The 20562-nt window shown below is 46.3% G+C and overlaps 1 protein-coding gene across 1 annotated transcript; it reads left to right on the plus strand.

The window, feature by feature from the left end:
* Positions 1-1240: 1240 nt before the first annotated feature.
* On the plus strand, positions 1241-2149 carry LOC137838294 (uncharacterized). The gene has a single exon (XM_068647544.1). The coding sequence runs from the start codon at positions 1241-1243 to the stop codon at positions 2147-2149; it is 909 nt and encodes a 302-aa protein (XP_068503645.1).
* Positions 2150-20562: the final 18413 nt, after the last annotated feature.

The raw sequence follows: 20562 nt of genomic DNA on the forward strand, positions 1-20562 counted from the left end.
CTTCAGATATGACTTCAACTAAAACATTGAAATTAAACACTCCATACTACTTCAGTGAGAAAAAAAATATGTTTGTACCGGTACTGGGCGAGGTCGGGTCCCACCCGGTTGCCCGATGCCTAGTCAACCTGACCAAGAGATCGAAAGGTCGAGACCTTTGAAGACTTGGCCGAGTGGCCGAGACCTTTGGAAGCTTGGCCGAGAGGCCGAGACCTTTTGAAGACTTGGCCGAGAGACCGAGAGGCCGAGACCTTTTGGAAACTTGGTCGTGCGACCAAGACCATTGAAGACTCAACTGAGACGGCCGAAGGCCACGGGTATTTGGCCGATGGCCGAGCCCCATTACTATTAACGCTCAAACCAAGATCAGTGAAGCTAATCCATCACCAAGAATTAGGTAATGCAACCCTAAAGCGGTATCCACCTCGATAAACGGGCCCAACAAGGTAGGCCCACTAGAATAATATAAATAACACGCATTTCAAGGAGTAAGGTATGTCATTATTACTGTTCACCTACCTGAGAGCTAACCACCCGCTTTGCTGACTTGAGCGTCGGAGTGCCTTCGCAGGTACCCGCACCATCCGGTGTTCACCCGATGACCGAGTCCCGCGTGCCGAAGGATAAGCAGGAGGACGAGAAGAATCCCAGTTCATCACCCAGTCACCTGCCCGACCGAAGGAAGAAGAAGAAGACTTCAACAATTCTCTAGGTCCCATCTCCCTAGCAGGAACAATTGGCGCCCACCGTGGGGCCGAGGGAAACTAGCTGAAGGAAAAAAGTAGATGGTTTCGACAATAAGCATGGAAAGAATGACTGAAGCCGACCAAACAATGTTGCTGCTGTCTCTCCAGAGGGAGATGGCTGAGATGCGAAGAAAGGCCGAGGAGGCCGCTCAGAAAAATGAGCAAGAGCTGCAAGTTCTCCGCAGGGAGAACGAAGATATGAGAAAGAAGCTGGGGGAGGGAGGACCCTCTGTCATACCGACGAACGTGGTCGGCAAGTCCTACACCTCTCCCCCCAACCCGGATGTGGCCGAGGGACGAGAGGCCGACCCCCTCCCCGCGAGACTGAAATGGGCGACGAGTCGTGCCTAATGAGATCCACCCGGACGACCCTGACGGCCGACCCGAACCGCCGTCACCCCTTTACAAACAACATCATCGAAGTCCCACTTCCTGAGAAGTGGAAGAGTTTCAACCGAGACCGATACGACGGGTCGACCGACCCGGACGAGCATATGGATGCCTACACCACCCATATGAGTCTCTACACCTCGGACGACGCCGTCTTGTGCCGAGTGTTCCCTACATCCTTGAAGGGTGCAGCCCTTAGTTGGTTCACCAAGCTCTCACCCAACTCCATAGACAGCTTTGCCACACTCGTCGCAAAGTTCGAAACACAGTTCGCGACCAGCCGGCCGCACCATCTGACCTCAATCGCCCCGGTAGGCATCCGCCAGGAGAAGGGAGAGTCGCTGAGAGCCTTCGTGGATAGGTTCAGTAAAGTGGCGATGAGCATCCGAAATCTGAGTCCGGACGTCGCCATGCACCACATGCTGACAACCCTGCGCCCGGGGCCCTTTGCCGACAACCTATGCATGCAGTCGGCCGACAGCCTGGACGAGCTGAGAAAGAGAGCCGCTAAGTACATGCAGCTGGAGGAACTAAGAGAGTTCCGCAACCAGGCCCGTGCCGAGGCCGGCGGAGAGAGGAAGGAAGAAAAGGACCGCCAACCGCGGCCGATACAAAGAACTGACCGGCGACGGGAGAATCGAGACCGGCCAATTCGATTCTCGAGATACACGCCGTTGACGGCTGAGAGAGGAAGGATCTTGGACGAGGCCCTCAACGCCGAGTTGATCCCTCCCCCAAGGAAGGTGGCCAGCCTAAATAATGCCGACCGGAGGAAGCAGTGTCGGTACCACCAAAACACCGGACACTCGACCGACGAGTGTCAAGCCCTTAAGGATAAGATCGAGGAACTTATCCAGGCTGGGCATCTCCGCCGTTTCGTCAGGAATGGCCGAGACCCACCCGCCCGGACGGATCCACCCTGGCGGACGAGGTCACCCCAGCGCGGCCGAGAAAACCAAAATAACAGAGGCGACCGGCAACCCGCAAAGGGCCGACCCCCCTCGAAGAGATGATCCCCCCAGGGAGGGCGATAGGAGAGGTAACCGAGAGGTTATCAACACTATAGCCGGCGGTTTCGCCGGGGGAGGAAGCACAAACAACGCCCGAAAGAAGCACCTCCGGGCGGTACACCAGGTAAACGCCGTGGCGTTCCGACCAAGGATGCCACCCATCACGTTCACGAACGAAGACTTTAAAGGCGTGGACTACCGCCAGCAGGACGACCCGATGGTGATAGCGGTCGACATAGATCGATTCACCATAAGGAAGACCCTCGTGGACCAAGGAAGTTCGGTAGATATCCTTTACTGGAAAACTTTCAAGGTCATGAGAATGACCGAGGCCGAGATGATGCCATACGACGACCACGTGGTAGGATTCTCGGGTGAAAGAGTGGGTACCAAGGGGTATATCGACTTGTACACCACCTTCGGAGAGGGGAAGAACACCAGGACCATCAAAATCCGGTACCTGGTCATCGACGCCAACACCTCCTACAACATCCTCCTCGGCCGACCATCCATCAACCGGCTGATGGCCATAGTATCAACCCCTCACCTCGCTATGAAATTCTCTTCAAAGACAGGAGACATTCTCACAGTCCACGTGGACCAGAAAGAAGCACGAGAGTGCTACGCCGAGAGCCTCCGGGTGGAGCCTCTAAGGGCAGACACCTCTCCCCTTCGGGCGAGAAAGTCCTCCCGAAAGGACCGCTCCCCCAGGAAGGACCGGCCGAGGGAGGCCCAGCCAACCGTGGCACTAGTAGACCTTGATCCCCGGGCAACCGAGGACAGGCTAGAGGCGAGAGAGGAGCTGAGGAGAGTCCCCCTCCTCGACGAAGAGCACAGCACGGCTGTAGGGACAACCTTAGCGGCGGCTGAGGCCGAGGTCATGCACGCCGCGCTAAAAAAGAATGTCGACATGTTCGCATGGACGTCGGCCGACATGCCGGGAGTAAGTCCGGATGTCATCACCCATCGGCTGTCCATATTCAAGGAAGCCCGTCCGATCTCCCAAAAGAAGAGGGACTTGGGCGACGAAAAACGACTCGCGGCGAAGGGGGAGGCCGGGAAGCTCCTGTCGGTCGGGTTCATAAGGGAGGCCCGATACACGACATGGCTGGCCAACGTCGTCATGGTTACCAAGCCAAACGGTAACTGGAGGATGTGCGTCGATTACAGAAACATCAACAGCGCATGCCCGAAGGACACCTACCCCCTCCCGAATATTGACCGCCTGGTGGATGGAGCGGCCGGCCACAAAATTATGAGCTTCCTGGACGCTTACTCTGGCTATAACCAGACAAGCATGCACCCGCGGGACAAGGAGAAGACAGCCTTCATGACGGCCGATGCCAACTACTACTACGAGGTCATGTCGTTCGGCCTCAAAAACGTCGGGGCGACCTACCAGCGTCTCATGGACAAAATTTTCAAGGGTCTGATAGGCCGGGCGGTAGAAGTCTATGTGGACGACATAGTCGTGAAGTCCGACTCGTTCAAGCAACATCTAAAGGATCTGGACGAGGTCTTCAAGGCTCTAAGGGGAGTCAACATGAAACTCAACCCCGAAAATGTACTTTCGGGGTAGAGGGAGGAAAGTTCCTAGGTTTCATGCTCACCCACCGAGGGATAGAGGCCAACCCCGACAAATGTCAGGCCATACTCAGCATGAGAAGCCCGAACACCGTGAAGGAGGTACAACAACTCCTTGGGCGGCTGACCGCCCTCTCTCGATTTGTCCCCCGTCTGGCCGAGAGGACGAGGCCGATCGTTCAGTTGCTCCGAAAAGGCAAAAAATTCATCTGGGACGACCAATGCGAGGAAATCTTCAAAAAATTCAAGGAGTTCCTCACATCCCCGGCCGTCATCCAGAAGCCGAGACCCGACATCCCAATCCTGGTATATCTAGCAGTCTCGGAAGAAGCAGTCAGCGCTGCCCTAGTGCAGGAAGCTGAGGGCGAGGAGCGACCCATATACTTTGTCAGCCGAACCCTCCACTCGGCCGAGACCCGATATCAGATGATTGAGAAGGTGGCTCTCGCACTCGTCCTCACGGAAAGACGGATGCGCCCCTACTTCCAAAATCACTCCATAACTGTAAGAACCGGCTACCCTATTTTTAAAATTTTATCTAAATCGGACCTTGCAGGGAGGATGATAGGATGGTCGGTCGAACTCTCCGAGTTCGACATACGTTATGAGCCGAGGGGCACCATCAAGTCTCAATGCTTGGCCGACTTCTCGGCCGAGCTGACACCACTGCCCACCCTCTCGGCCGGTTGGACTCTCTACGTGGACGGCTCCTCAAATAAAACAGCGTGTGGAGCGGGAGTTGTCCTGGAGGGGTCGGGCGACCTCCTCTTGGAACAAGCCCTCAAGTTCGGATTTCGGGCGACCAACAACCAGGCCGAGTACGAGGCCTTGCTGGCCGGGCTGAACCTAGCCTACGACATGGGAGCGCGCGAGGTTACATGCAAAAGCGACTCCCAGGTGATGGTCGGCCAAGTCAATGGAGATTTCGAGGTTAAAGAACCTTTGCTGCAGCGATACTACCACGCGGCCAAAAACAGTATCGCCCGCTTCAGCAAAGCACCCTTGCAACACATACCGAGGGAGGACAACAAGAGAGCCGACATCCTGTCCAAGCTCTCGGTCACCAAAAAGAAAAGCCATCAGAGGTCGGTCATACAAATATGGCTGAGACACCCAAGTGTGACGGAGGCCGAGGCCGAGTGTCTAGTTGTAGAAGAAGAAGAGGCTGAGGCCGACAGTTGGATGACACCCGTCATCCAATACCTGACGGACGGCACGTGCACGGCCGACCAAGAGAAGGCGATGAAGCAACAATGCGCCCGGTACACCATGATCAACGAAGATTTGTATCGGATAGGCTACTCAACCCCCCTGCTAAAATGCATAACCAGCAAAAGGGCCGAGTACATCCTGGCCGAGATCCATGAAGGAGTCTGCGGAAATCACGCCGGGGCGAGGACTATGGACGCCAAGGTCTTGAGAGCCGGCTACTACTGGCCGACCGTACAGGGCGACTGTGCCGAATACGTAAAGAAATGTGCCAAGTGCCAAGAATTCGGCCCCCTCCTCCACACCAGGCCGGAAGAACTGCACAGCATGATCTCCCCATGGCCGTTCACCATGTGGGGGATGGACATTATCGGTCCATTCTCCCCAGGGAAGGGGCAAACCAAATTCCTCCTGGTGGGAGTCGACTACTTCACAAAATGGATCGAGGCCGAGCCTCTCGCCTCCATCTCAGCGAAGAATGTACAAAACTTCGTATGGATGAGCATTGTCTGCCGATTCGGCGTCCCACACACAATAGTGACTGACAATGGCCGACAGTTCATCGACCGAGGCCTACAGTCCTTCTATGACGACCTGGGCATCAAGTCCATCACGGTCTCGGTAGAACACCCACAAACAAATTGGCAGGCCGAGGCTGCCAACAAGGTCATACTCAACGAGCTGAAGAAGCGACTGGGCAAGGCAAAAGGACGATGGACCGAGGAACTAATTGAGGTACTTTGGGCGTACAGGTGCACTCCCCAAACTACCACACAGGAAACGCCCTACAGCCTGACATACGGAACCGAGGCCATGATCCCAGTTGAGGTGGCCGAGCCCACCATACGACGGCAGATGTTCGATCTCACCCTAAACGAGGAAAGCCTAGCGGTCAACCTCGACCTGGTAAGTGAGATGCGTGACAAAAGCAAGATTCGGGAGGCTGCCTGCAAAGCCCGGGCATCCAGACGGTACAACACCAAAGTCCGGCCGAGATGTTTCCAGAAGGGCGATCTCGTCTGGAGAATGCGTAGCGACGCCAGAAAAAATGAAGGGAAGTTCTCATCCAACTGGGAGGGGCCTTTCCGAGTCCGAGAAGTCGCACAAGGAGGAGCCTATCATCTAGAATGACTTTCAGGAAAAATTGTACCGAGGACGTGGAATGCCACGCACCTCAAGTTCTATTACAGCTAAAATCAATAAAAACACGCACTCTTTCCTCACCCAACCAGGGAGGTTTTAACGAGGCGTTTTCATCAAAGTGTTGGAAATATTCTACCGAACACCGCAAGTGCCGGCCTACCGAACGCCCACTTGCTCGATTAACATCGCAAATGCCGGCCTACCGAATGCCCACTTGCTCGATTAACATCGCAAGTGCCGGCCTACCGAACGCCCACTTGCTCGATTAACATCGCAAGTGCCGGCCTACCGAACGCCCACTTGCTCGAATAACATCGCAAGTGTCGGCCTGTCGATCGCCCACATTTTACTTGCTCGAATCCAACATTCGCAAATAGTGGCCGATCGCCCATATTTTATTTACCCGAATTTAACGTTCGCAACCAAATGGCCGATCGCCATATTTTACTTGCTCGAATCCAACATTCGCAAATAGTGGCTGATCGCCCATATTTTATTTAATCGAATTTAACGTTCGCAACCAAATGGCCGATCGCCACATTTTACTTGCTCGAATCCAACATTCGCAAATAGTGGCCGATCGCCCATATTTTATTTAATCGAATTTAACGTTCGCAACCGAATGGCCGGTCGCCCACATTTTACTTGCTTGAATCCAACATTCGCAAATACTGGCCGATCGCCCATATTTTATTTAATCGAATTTAACGTTCGCAACCGAATGGTCGGTCGCCCACATTTTCCTTGCTCGAATCCAACATTCGCAAACAGTGGCCGATCGCCCACATTTTACGCGCTCGGATTTAACATTCGCAATTGACGGCCGATCGCCCATATTTTAACTTGCTCGAATTTAACATTCGCAATTGATGGCCGATCGCCCATATTTTAAATTGCTCGAATTTAACATTCGCGATTGATGGCCGATCGCCCATATTTGAAATTGCTCGAATTTAACATTCGCAATTGACGGTCGATCGCCCATATTTTAATTGCTCGAATTTAACATTCGCAATTGATGGTCGATCGCCCCCATATTTTAAATTGCTCGAATTTAACACTCGCGATTGATGGCCGATCGCCCATATTTTACTTGCCCGAATTTAACATTCACAATTTATGGTCGGCGGCCCTAACGAATGACAGACCGATTGTTTAACTTCTCAAATTGCATGCCAAACTGATAAAAGGAAAGATGGACGATATATTGATAAAGAAAAAGAACCGGGCGATACATCAAAACAAAATAAGAAGGTCACGCCCCAGCCTCGGAGGATGCTAAAAAAGGAAAAAGGCCACAACCCGGCCAAAGGCAAACCTAATCCTGGATATTAATGCATCCACCCTCCTCAGCCTCGACCTCCTTACCCCGAACCTCGGCCTCCCCCTCCTCGGTCCCGGCCGGTTCAGTTTCCTGAGCAGTTAAGGCGGCCACTTCAGCGCTTGACATTAATCGACCCTGGTAGACCTCAGAATCAAGGTCAAACTCACCAGTGGCCGGCGGTTCGCCATAAAGCACATGCGCTTGACGCACGGCCCTTTCGAAGCACTGCTTCAGCAATTCCTCGGCCTCTTCATAATTTTCATCAAGCTCGGCCTCGGCTTGCTCCTTGGCAAGTTGAAGGGCGGCCATCTCAGTGGCCGAGGCAGAGAGCTGCCCGTCCTTCTCCTCGACCAACTTTCTTAAATTGGCGATCTCAGCAGCCGCCCTCAGCTTCTCGGCCTCCAGCTGACGCTTTGCCTCGGCCGCCTCCCTCCGCACCAACTCCTTCTCGGCCGCCTCCGTAGCAATCAGGGCCGATAGGTTGGTGTTGGCAGCCAAAGATTGCTCCAAGTCATGATTGGCCTCGGACAGCTTGTGCTCCAAGGCCGACACCTCCTCGGCCTGACGCTCTCGGCCAACAAGCCCACTCTGAAAGAGGACGACCGAGCGGCACATCAATTCAAAGCCACTCTTTAGGAGGTCCGAGGGAGAGACGTCTTGAAGGGAGTCTCGGGCCTCATCTGGAAGAGCGACGCGAACTCTTCGAGAAAATCGGTACCCACCCCCCAAGAGGTCGAAAGGCGTGGGCGCCGCCCGAGCGTCGACTTCCGATGGCCCGGCTGCCCCGCGCACCAAAGGACCGGGCGAGCTTGTCACTGCCTCGGCTGTCACTCGCCGAGAAGGAGGGGGCGTCGGCATGGACCCGGGAGATCGGGTGGTGGTGGCAATGTTGCTAACGTCCCTCGGACGTTTCTTGGACCTGTGGGTGGGGCCGGCCGGCCCCTTGGACTTGTGAGAAGAATCAGCCGCCCCTGTATCGCTCGGCGGAGGGATCACCTCTAAACTCCGACGGCCCTTGCGATCGGCCGCTTTTTGGCGGTGCTTGTCGAGTACACTAACGGCCGCCGGTCGTTCGTTAACCATGATTTCTGCAAAACAAAATTAATAAACAAGTTAGATCACACGCAAGTCAAAAGAGACCGACCGTCCTAGACAAGCCTAAACACATACCCCTCACGGCCGCCCATCGCGCAGACTTGGTATACGCGCCGATCAGCCCCCGGCATGGAAGCTTCCTCGGTAGGGCGTCAAAAAGGGCAAGAACCCCCAACTCGTCCTCACCCTCGGTCGGCCTCGGCCACTCCTTGAAATCACAGGGATTCCGAGTCCAGTATAGAGGGAACCTCGACCGACCGGCTGAGTCAAAAAAGAAGGGGGTCGCCTCGGGATGAATGACGACCTTCACAAACCTCTCTTTGAAACGTTTATACGAGAGGGCGAAGGAGTCAAACAACACCAAACCCGGCCGCCCAGCCAAAGAATGCCAAGCAGCCTTTTGGGCGGGGTGAGACTTATAATAAGAAAGGAAACAAGAGGGGGAGGGATGAAGGCGCATAACATCACACAACAGGCGAAAGGCCTGAAGGGACGCCCAGGTATTCGGGTGAACCTGGGTAGGAGCCATGTTAAGCGTCCGAAGGACGCCCATCGTAAACTCATCAAAAGGGAGAGAAACATAAAGGTCTTTGAAAAAACAGGCATACATATAAAAAAATGGGGGACCAACACCTGGCCGCCCCATACACACACTTTCGGCCACCCCACAAGGCAAGACGTCGAAGTAACTCGAGTACTCTTCCGCCTTTAAGATCGGATGACGGGCCAAGAACTTGGCCACAGACAACTCGGTCCCATAGAGGGACGAGATCTCGACTACTCGAGGATCCACCCAGCTAAGGTCCTCCAAAGGAATAGCCGCCAGGGGAGAGCCCGACCGACCAACAACATCAGCCGGGATATCCATCAGAAGAGAATCTGATCGATCAATAGCGTTGGCCGAGACATCCCCCCTTACAACCTCTACCTGGGGCGACACCTCGGCCACCCCAACCGAGGTAGGCTCGGCAGAGGAGGTGGACGAGGAAGAAAACGAGGAAGAGGAAGATGACGACGACTTTTCAAAACGGGGAGGGCGACCGAGAGAAGGAGAAGAATGGCCGGACGAAGAAGACGTTGGCCGAGACACGGTCGACATCACTAACCTTGTAAATAAATGGACGAGGCTGAACCTAGTAAGAATGGGCGAGAAGTCGCTCGGATATCAGAGCTGTGGGCGAAAGGACACTCAACACTCAGCAGTGGACGAAGGATCACTCGGCTGCCAAGAAAAAACTCACGAATGCAAATGAAGGACCTCGACGCTGGTAGACCCCTATTTATAGGGCCCATGGGCCTCGGAATGCGAAACGTCAAACCAATCTCAACCGTTAGATCTTGTAGATCTAACGGTCCATGAACTCCCCCGCCCAAAAAACCCCTCATCAATGCACGTCACGTCGCGCTGTCTGAAGTCACGTCACGCCGCCTAGTCAAGTCGCACCTCGAGAAACGAAACGCCCGCGCGACCAAGGGAGACCGACCGACTCCCATCATTAAAGACTCATCGGACATAACTTACGAATTTGCCCTTGAGCCTGGGGGGCAAGTGTACCGGTACTGGGCGAGGCCGGGTCCCACCCGGCTGCCCGATGCCTAGTCAACCTGACCAAGAGACCGAAAGGTCGAGACCTTTGAAGACTTGGCCGAGTGGCCGAGACCTTTGGAAGCTTGGCCGAGAGGCCGAGACCTTTTGAAGACTTGGCCGAGAGACCGAGAGGCCGAGACCTTTTGGAAACTTGGCCGTGCGACCAAGACCATTAAAGACTCAACTGAGACGGCCGAAGGCCACGGGTATTTGGCCGATGGCCGAGCCCCATTACTATTAACGCTCAAACCAAGATCAGTGAAGCTAATCCATCACCAAGAATTAGGTAATGCAACCCTAAAGCGGTATCCACCTCGATAAACGGGCCCAACAAGGTAGGCCCACTAGAATAATATAAATAACACGCATTTCAAGGAGTAAGGTATGTCATTATTACTGTTCACCTACCTGAGAGCTAACCACCCGCTTTGCTGACTTGAGCGTCGGAGTGCCTTCGCAGGTACCCGCACCATCCGGTGTTCACCCGACGACCGAGTCCCGCGTGCCGAAGGATAAGCAGGAGGACGAGAAGAATCCCAGTTCATCACCCAGTCACCTGCCCGACCGAAGGAAGAAGAAGAAGACTTCAACAGTTCTCTAGGTCTCATCTTCCTAGCAGGAACAATGTTAAAATCGTTTTAATGTATACGACTTTGTGATTAGTCAATTGGGTTAGTTAAATTATTTTATTAATTAGTAAATTATGTTAGTTAAATTTTTTTAATTAGTATAAACAAAATACATAGAAGTTATGTCATTGACGATTTCAAGATATTTATTTGCATCTCCTATGACGACTTATTTGCATCTCCTATGACGACTTTCAGTTGAGATTTTTTAATTATAATAATTTTTATAAATGAAAATATATATGTGATAAATTTTTAATTATTTAAAATTCTCCTTCCTTGACATTAACTTAACATTTTGTCGTGTAAAATTTTATTTTATGCTATATAATTTGAAATTTCAGTTTTAATTAGTTTTTAAATTTTCATTTTGTTTTAAATAGTAATTACTTTTACTATAAAATTAATTTTCAATTTTTATAAGGATAAACTATTCATGTTTTAAGAACAAAAAAATATTTTTATTTTAAAGAATTAAAGATAAAAAAAGTTTCTGAGAAAAATCAAACTACCTTAAATCAAATTTTGATATATTAAAAATATATATTAAGTACTTTAAATATTTTTAAATAAATTGGGTTAAAATAGGTTGTGAGATAAATTAAAATTATTTTATTGTCTTTTAAAATTTTAAATAATGAAGAAAATCATTCAGTTTCAAAATTTTCGGTTAAAAAGATAAACGAAGATCAAGTCTTAATGAAGATATTGTAAAGTTTTTTTCTTCTTCACAACCTTGTAAAACTTGTATAGAGCAATTGAGAAGTATAAAGCCTTGTATTTTGGGCTAAATTAGAGTAAGGTGTAAATAGAAAACAAAGTAGGGTGTAAAAGAGTAAAAGAATGGTGCAAATAGAAATGTAGACAAGTTAGGCATGAAAGTTCACATGTCATCTCCTCAATGGAGATAGTTTTACTCCAATGAAAGCATGTCATTTGCCACTCTCCCAATAGAAAAGATTTGCACCAATAAGGTGGTGATATTTCTCACACTCTCATCTTAGAGATCTTGAGAGACTTTCTCCTATAAATATGAGTCTTTTGTACATGATTTTTAGTTTTAATTTGACTAATGAAATGTTGTCCAATTTGTGAGACACTTTTACTTGTTCAAAGTTCTCTATTGAGTTATCTTCTTGCTAGACAATTTTATTAGTGTTAATATTTTTGTGGACTTATAAGTCATTTGGATGTATAAATAATGTTTTTTTCTTGTTATATTTAATCATTCATTGAGTTTAATCTTCATCCATTTTTTTACCTTATTAATCAAACATAATTTACTTGTGAAAAGACTTTAACTAACATCAACACTGCCAAAATTCAATTAATTAAATAATCATAAATCACAACTTCTATCACATGACAAAAAAACCAAAAATTCTCCACTTTATAACCACAACTCAACTTTATTTGAACCAGTTAGAGGTTAGTAGCTATTGGCCTTGTAGACACGTTTTGATCATTGGTGCGTTCTGTGATTTTCAATACTCAAAAAATTTGGACACACTAAAAAGCCATAGATTTCTTCTTATTTATCCATTCTCATGGTTTGTGAGAATATATTCACTATCTTTTTCTTTATCTTTCCCCTTAATAGGTATCAAAACCGTTTGCATACAAAATTGTTTACAAGATAATAAAGTAAGAGATATCATTTATGAGACAATCACGTAAGAGATAGAAAAAGTTAGAAAATTAGTTTGTAGATCAAAATATTCCTTCTTATTAGATCAATGCATCAATCATTACTTCTTTTGCATAATGTTAGTACAATGAGCTTTTATGTTTGGGTGAACATCGTTATAACAATTTACTTGTTGATTTGATATTTAACTTCAAATGCTTTATTTTGTGTCAAATAGTTTTGATAAATTGTTTCTTGTTTTCAACAATTTTCAAATGTATATATTGATGTCACTTAACTGGTGCATGTGCTTTCGGTTAATGTTGTTAAGGATGCGAATGAGTTGGTTCGAAATTATGAGCCTACCACCATTCAGCACAAACTAAAGTTCATAAGAAAATTAGAAATAACTTGGAGGCTGAACTTATTGAGCTTGCAATGAGAAAATTCAAAATTATTCAGGTATGTATTTAATTACATATAATAGTTGTTGTAAAAAACTTACATCTTATATAACTACCTAATCAAACTTTTGGTTATTTATTTCAGTTTGTCATTGAAACTGTTATTACTATCCTACAATTGATGACATGATCAAGCTTGTCAAGGAAGAAATTCAAAATAAAGATTGAAGTGTAATTGAATTTAGGAAGAGTCTACTTCCCGATTCTTACAAAAGGGAGGATTTTGTAAGTTGTGTTGGTGTGCATTTGAAGAAGCTATCTGCATTTTATCTTCAATGCCCTTGTTCTTGAAGAGAAAATGTTATAATTGTTTTTATTAAAGTAGTGTTTATTGTATTTGTTCTCGTCGGTTGACTCAGCCGCCGTTGACTCCAAAGGCAAATGGTGGCTCCTCCTATGGTGGTTTCTGCTCTCACTAGGGTGGTCGATAGTGGCTCCATTGAAATAGAGGGGGCCCTACCTCTTGATTGCACTCTGATGATCAAGTCAGTACTGGGCTAAGAAACAGTAAAGTATGTAAAGCAGTTTCAGTATTAGAAACGACATACCTTTTACAGGGTTCTTACCACCCTTTATATAGGTTGTATCTAGGTCAACTCCCTATCCCACGAGGATCTTTCCTTTAGTGGAATTAGGGTTACTGGTGAGGCATCCTGTGACGCGTTGCACAAGCTTAGCCCAGCCACGGCACAAGACTTCCCTCTTCTGGAGTGCAAAATCTTTAACAATATGGCCGTCAGGGTTCCAACTCATGTACCAACGCTACGGGGCCATCTATTCTACAGGTGCCCTAAGTATTCACATGTCATGCATGCAGTCTATCCTTGGAAACCCTAACCCTAACAGGCCTTAGCACCTTTAAGGATTATTTACTTGTGCTAGACCTGAGCGTGTTATACACACCACATGCATGAATCCTCTCGTGACTTAGGTCCTTCTGATATTTGGGTGTTAACTCGTATTATTTATGGGGCTCAGCTTACGTGGCCCATTAATTCGTTTGAACCACCGAGGTCTGATGTCGACCTCTCCGATGCCGATGTCCAAGGTCTGGCCAGTACACAAGTCCCCCAGGCTCGAGTTGTAACTTGTTTCAGCGAAGAGGCTAAGTGATCGTTCAGGGCGACCTACGTGGTGAACGAATGATAGGACGTGCACAGTGCGTTGATGTGACGTCTCACCATACTTTTTTCACCAGTGTACACGTGGCAAGATCAACGGTCGAGGCTCGTTGCCGTTTGCGTTTCTCTATAACTTAAACCCTTAAACTCTTACGTTCATTTCACTGTTCCATTACTTTCTCAAAACTCATTTCGCGCATTCTGCTTTACGAAACGCTTTATCTTCTTCTCCAAACCCTTCAACACTTCGAAGCGTGATTACGACAAGGTATGCCCTTTATCCCATAATCGCCTTCGCTTTATGATTCTGATGTTCATAACATGCATTAACTGTTCTGGGACTGTTTATGTTTTCTGCACTTTAGGATTTATGCTATTTGTTTTCGCATCTCTCTATTTATTTATTTTTTAATTTCTGAAGCGCACCATCTTCTTTCTCTAAACTCTGCCCTTTTCGTCCTTTTTTTCCTCTCCTTCTCTAGTTTTCTTCTCGAGATGGCTCGAACAAAAACTATTCCAAACCCACCTCCTCCTATCAACTACAAATCTCTATACTGTTGGGCTCCTGACAACCTTCTAGCCGAAACCTCCAAAATCACCTCCTTCAAGGACATAAAGGCATATAAGGAGGGCGAGTCTAGCGAGAAATTTTTCATTTTCGGGAAGAAGCACGACAGATTCGTGAAGGTCCTGCCCTGCAGAGAAAGCGAACCGGTGTGCATCGATGAGTCCGCAAACCCAAAGGACCTCTTCTTCTTCATGTACTCCATGATTTTCAAGAGGCTCAAACTTCGCCTGCCACTTACTGGGTTCGAGTGTGCCCTTCTCACCCAGGTCAACGTGGCCCTGCCCAGCTACATCCCAACAGCTGGGCATTCGTTAGGGCCTTTGCCATTCTCTGAAACCACTTTGCCATATGCCATCGATGGACGTTTTCTTGTACTTCTTCGAGACCAAGAGTCCAGGGAAGAAGCTGTGGATGAGCTTCAATGGGGTCGTTGTAAGAGTTTTTTTGTCCCTCTTCCAGCAATCGTACAAGGGCTTCAAAGGGAAGTTCTTCAAGATTCAGTGTAGTAAATTTTACCCCACCCTGCTAGACGGGTTCCCACTTTACTGGGTGCAAGAACCAGGGCTCAAGAAGCCTAGGTGCTTGGAGGACTTGACCTCGAGGACCGAGAGGTGTGCGGGTTCTTCTCTAAACTGGGACTGGTGTTTAGCACCGTTGAGTTGATCAAGCTCAAGTACAGCCTCAGGTCCCTTAAGGGCTATATCGGTATCGCACTTCCCCCTACCTTTGCTTACGTGTCTCTTTTACTTGCGCGCTTTGCTGGTTTAGTCTCTTATGTGTTATTTTCTTCTTATGCAGAGATGGTGCTCAACACTGAGAAGAGGAGGCAGTTTACTGTTGTGGCTCTTCAACTCAGGGGTGCTCCTGGCCCCTCTGTCGTCGATGCCTCTGCCCCTACCACCTCTACTCTAGGCCCTTCTGCCCCAGCCCCCCTAGACCAAAGGCAGAAAGGGTTAGCTGAGCTCGCTGCGTCTGAAGACGAGGACACCTGCTCAGGCCTCGTGTTCAAGAGGAAGAGGAAAGATTATGCTGCAGTTCCTGCGGCTTCAAGCTCAGATGATTGTGCCCATCCTACAGGGAGCACCCTCACAGTGCCTCTTCCCGTCATGACCTTGTGGTGTAGAAGGGTAGGGGGAGAGTGCCTCTGGGGCGATCGTGGCGCGCCTCCTAATGATCTGTCTGTCTTCCTCCAACGGGCCCTGAGTTTCTTCTAAGATCAGGAGAGCATGGAGGAGGACCCCATACTAGAGCACGCATCAAAGTGTCTTGGGGATATCCTCGTTGCATCCAGCCTCACCCTGATTAAGATGCAGAAACTGAAGGAGACAGCTAGCCAGGACGTCCTTCAGATCAAGGAGCTCAAACACTGCAAGACCACCCTTTACTTGGAAGAATTGGATCTTCGCAAATCGGAGCTAGCGAGCAAGAAACTTTTGTTCGAGAAGTCCCAGGAAGCTTTGGGGCTCATGCCAATGTCTTGGACCTTCGAACTGAAGTGGTTGGCTTGAAGGAATAGGTGGCTCAGTCGAAAGAGAAATCTGCCAAGCTTGAGGAGGAATTCAAGGAGAAATCATCCCAACTGGATGAGCAACTTGCCAAGCGAAAGGAGGAGTTGGCCCGTAAGGACGAGCTTTTCCAACAGACCAAGGAGGAGCTTACCAATGATGTTGCTGGAGCCTACGCCGCCGGGTTCGAAGACGTCTTAGCCTAGGTTGCATGTGTGCATCCTGGGTGGATCTCTCCCAGACTGGGCTGGCGAAGAAGGTCGAGGATGGGCAGTTGGTGATTTCTCTTGTATTTTTCTGGTAGTGAACAGTTGATAAATTGTTAATATATTTTTATTTGTAAAAGTTTGTTTTCCCTTGATCTGCTCCTTTATGTTTGTCTTTAACTACTTGTTTGTGTTGAATTAGTCTAACAACATTTTAGGGTCTTTCTAACTTAAGTAGCACGCTTCTTTACCACTTGTTTGACCTTAACCCTTTTTACCATGTTAAGGTAGAGGCAATGCTTGCTTAAGCTCTTACTTTGTCTTGCCCTTATGTCGTATGGAGATAGGGAGAGTATTCACTCGTTGTTCTCGACCTTGCCGCATAAGGACAAGGGAAATGTCTTGTTTCGAACCATGCTACTCTCGACCTGGGTGTGTAAAGACCAAGGAAGACATTTAACCTTTCTGATCTCAACCTTCGCACATGAGGACAAGGGAGACATTTAACTGGGAACCGTACTGTTCTCGACCTTGTCTTACAAGATAAGGGAGAGGTTCTCCTTTACTGACCTCGTCCTTACCGTATAGAGGTAAGGGAGGATTTTAGTTGGGAACCGTATTGTTCTCGACCTTGGCGTTCCCACGCAAAAGGGAGGCTCACTAAGAACCATATTGTTCCCAGTCTTGGTGTTTCTAACCCAAGGGAGAGGATCGTTTTTACTGACCTCGTCCTTTGCGCATAGAGGCAAGGGAGGATATTAACTGGTGAACCATATTGTTCTCGACCTTGGCGTTCCCACACAAGAGGGAGACTCACTAAGAACCATACTATTCCCAATCTTGGTGTTTCTAACCCAAGGGAGAGGTTCGCTTTTACCTCACTGTACAATTGCAAGAATATATCCTTAACTGAAATTTTATTGGGTGACCTCATTAAAAAACCCTGATAAGGGAAAAAAAGTGTCCCCTAAACTATGTACAATGAAATAACTAACTGAAGGTCCCAAATTCTTCAAGGGATCAAATCTTGAAATTTGACAAAGTTCTGTTTTGCAGATTTCTGATTTTGAAAGGTTTAGCAAGGACTGGATTTTTGTACATGCCAAAGTCTAGTGCTGATCATTTGAACTTTCTGTAATTAGGAAATCTAAAATCTGAGAATAAAATTCTCATTCTTTGTTGAGAACAATTGTTGCTTAAATTCAATTAAGTATTTTACTCTGTGTTTCAATGTGTAATTGTTGTGTGCTTTATCTGTTCCTCTACTTTTAATATATTGCAAACATGGTAAGCAATAATAATTGTATGCAACATAGGTTTTTGAAAAAAAAAATTCATAACAAAAATTCAACCGATTGTTTTCCTCAAAACAACCAATTATTTTCTATCTGACAAACTCTGGGCAAATCCGTTTTTGAATTTTAATTCTGGTTTGTAATTTTGTTAAACCCAATGATGTGTATGGTCAACAGTGTATTAATTGAATGGTTGAATATGATTTAACTTTGTTGCATCTGCTATTAATAAATCAGATTCCTCCAAATCTTGAAAATCAAAATTGTCTTAATGCTTAGTCAAAATCACATGTGAATCTGTACTTTTCTGGTTTGACTGACTATGTTAGCTTTATTGTTCAGATTTGATTCGTTTTCATTTTGAAAACATATCTATTTGTGCCATCTTTGACCATGAAGTTTAGCTAATATAAGACAATGCAATGTGTTGCTATTTCTCACACATACAAATTGTTTTTCTCTCTTCTCTCTTCTTTGTTTTAAGTTTTGTTTTTGCAGTGAGTGAAAAACCTTGTCCTGAATCAAGCAATGGTTGGCACTCCTCCCTCTGTAAAAAGGATGAAATCAAGGGGTGTTAAAAGCTCTGGAAAGCTTGAAGGATGGCTTGCAAGTGATACCAATCTCATCAACAAGTATCTACTTGATACATGTAGAAATAATGTGAATACACCAAAGGTTGTTTCCTTCACATGGATGAAACAACAAAAGTTGGATTCTGTGAGGAGCATTCTCAAGGAACAAAAGTTGAAGAGATTTCTAGAACTTACAGGGAACATATATCCTGATCTTGTAAAGGTATTTTACACTAACCTTCTTTTTTATGGTGACTCACTTGTTTCACATGTCAAAGGTGTAGATATGGTCACCATAAGTGATGTATGGTCTGCTGTGACTGACCTTAAATCCTATGGACTGAGAACCAATAGGGGAAACCTTGGAGTAGTGGAAGATTTCAACAAAAACCAATTTTACAAAGGTTGTCTTAAGAATCCCCACTCCAAAGTGAGGAATTTTTCAGTTGGTGGGTTGAAACTTGATGAAAGGCTTGTGACTTTCATAGTTTCATGGATTCTCACACCTAGGGGGAGCAACCGTTCAACTCTTTCTGAAGAAGATCTTCTCTTGATCTATTGTATCATGAACAAAGTGAAGATCAACTGGATTCACACAATCAAATAGCACATGCAAAAAGCTATGAGGTTATGTGACTTTCATTATCCCTATGCCAATTTGATTTCTAAGTTCCTTCATTATTTGAAGTGGATATAGAAGGGGAGCTAGTAGAAGTAATCAAGCCCTCTGGTGAGATCAATAGTGGATCCCTAAGTAAGATAGGATTTACTAAGATTGGTGGAAGATGGGTAAGCAAGGATGGTGATCAGGCTGGCCCAAGTGGAACTAATGAAGGTGATGAACCTGAAGAGGCAGCAATGCAAGATGAATCTGCTGTTGAAACTCAAAAAGGTGAACATCATGACATCAATATGGATGAAAGGATGCCTATCATGTCATCTTTTTAAAGGCTAATGATCAATATAATGGACACATTTGCTGACAATCAGAGGAACCTACACGAGTTGTGCGAGTCAAGGTTCAACAACATGGATACACGTTTTCAACTTTGGATGAACAAATTGAAGAAATCCAGAGACAGATTCTAGAACTACAGTTTGAAAGGGAGGACAATCCTTCATTTTAAATTTCTGGTTTATTATCTTAAACATTTGGCTTTATTTTAAGTTGTTTTTAATCCTACCTTTTCTCTTTTTGATGAGACAAATAGGGGGAGAAGTATTGTTGGGAGTTGTAATGTTCTTAATTGTGTTTTACTGCTTTTGAACATTGCTATTATTGACTGCGTTAACTACTTTAAACTTGAAGTTTTTAACTGCTGTTATTTCTGGTTTACAGAATTTTAACCGGTTATCTCTGTGAACTAACTGACTGTTCTTATGCATTTTTGTATAAGTGCTGGTTTTTCATTTGATTGTGGCTAATGTTCCTTCTGGAAATCACCTACTGAGAACTAATGTATGGTGTACATCTGTTTTGGATTGGATTACCCTGTGTTTGTTCAATGAATGCAGGAGTCAACAGATTCTAAACAAAGAACATTCCTAAAAGCATCCCAAGGATTTGTCTCCATCAAATAGGGGGAGATTGTTGAAGATGGGAAGCTTTGATGTATCAAATCCTCATGGAACCTGAAGTTGTGTTGTGTTTTAAGTTTGGGTTTAGTTATGGGGTTTAGAATCTTTGTAAGATCAGTCTTGATTCCTACCAAAAGCTTGTTTCAATCTGTTTTAAATAACTAAGTATTTTTTCCATGCAAAGGGAAAAACAACTGATTAAAGTTTTGAGACAATCGGTTGTTTGTCACTTATCTGGCAAAGGAGTTTTGAAACTATTTTTTGAATCAGTTGTGTAACTGCTGAAACCATTCAACCGGTTACATCGTGGTTTCAACCGATTAAAAGTAAGTTTTCATACAAATATTTTGAAAACTTGTTTTAACTGATCCAATTGTTCAAATCTGCCTTAAACAGTAGCTTTTCAAAGGTTATAAATATAGTCTTCTTTCAAATGCTTCATTAGAGAGAAAATATAGAAGTTTTACACTCTGATTTTAGATAAAAAAGGAGATTACAATCTGTTTGTGAAAAGGAGTTTTCCAAGTTTAGCAAGATTGCTTTTGAGCTTTGTTGTGATTCAAGAACTGATCATAGGGCTTCTGGTTTACTGTTATTCCTGGTGTTTTCTACCCTGTCTTAGTTTCTTGTAATTGTTCATATTACATTTTGTAAACATGTTTGTAAAATCCTGTAAAGTCAGTGTGATTCTGGCTTGAGGTGTGTGTTGTGTGCAAAGAGGGTGAGTAGGTCTTGTGGTTTCAAGATCACCTTTTTTATGGTGTTTGTAATTTGTGTTTGGTTACATAGTGGAATACTCAGTGGTTTGACTAAGGATTGGATGTAGCTCAGGGATTGAGTGAACCAGTATAAACCTTGTGTGTAAATCTCTCTCTTTCTCTCAACTCTCTAACTGATAGATATTTTCG

Source organism: Phaseolus vulgaris, chromosome 4 (genome assembly GCF_000499845.2).
Source record: "Phaseolus vulgaris cultivar G19833 chromosome 4, P. vulgaris v2.0, whole genome shotgun sequence".
In the NCBI taxonomy this organism is placed as follows: Eukaryota; Viridiplantae; Streptophyta; class Magnoliopsida; order Fabales; family Fabaceae; genus Phaseolus; species Phaseolus vulgaris.

Bases quoted from the DNA above. Each gene is read 5' to 3' on its own strand.
- LOC137838294 (XM_068647544.1), top strand. From the start codon at position 1,241: ATGGATGCCTACACCACCCATATGAGTCTCTACACCTCGGACGACGCC.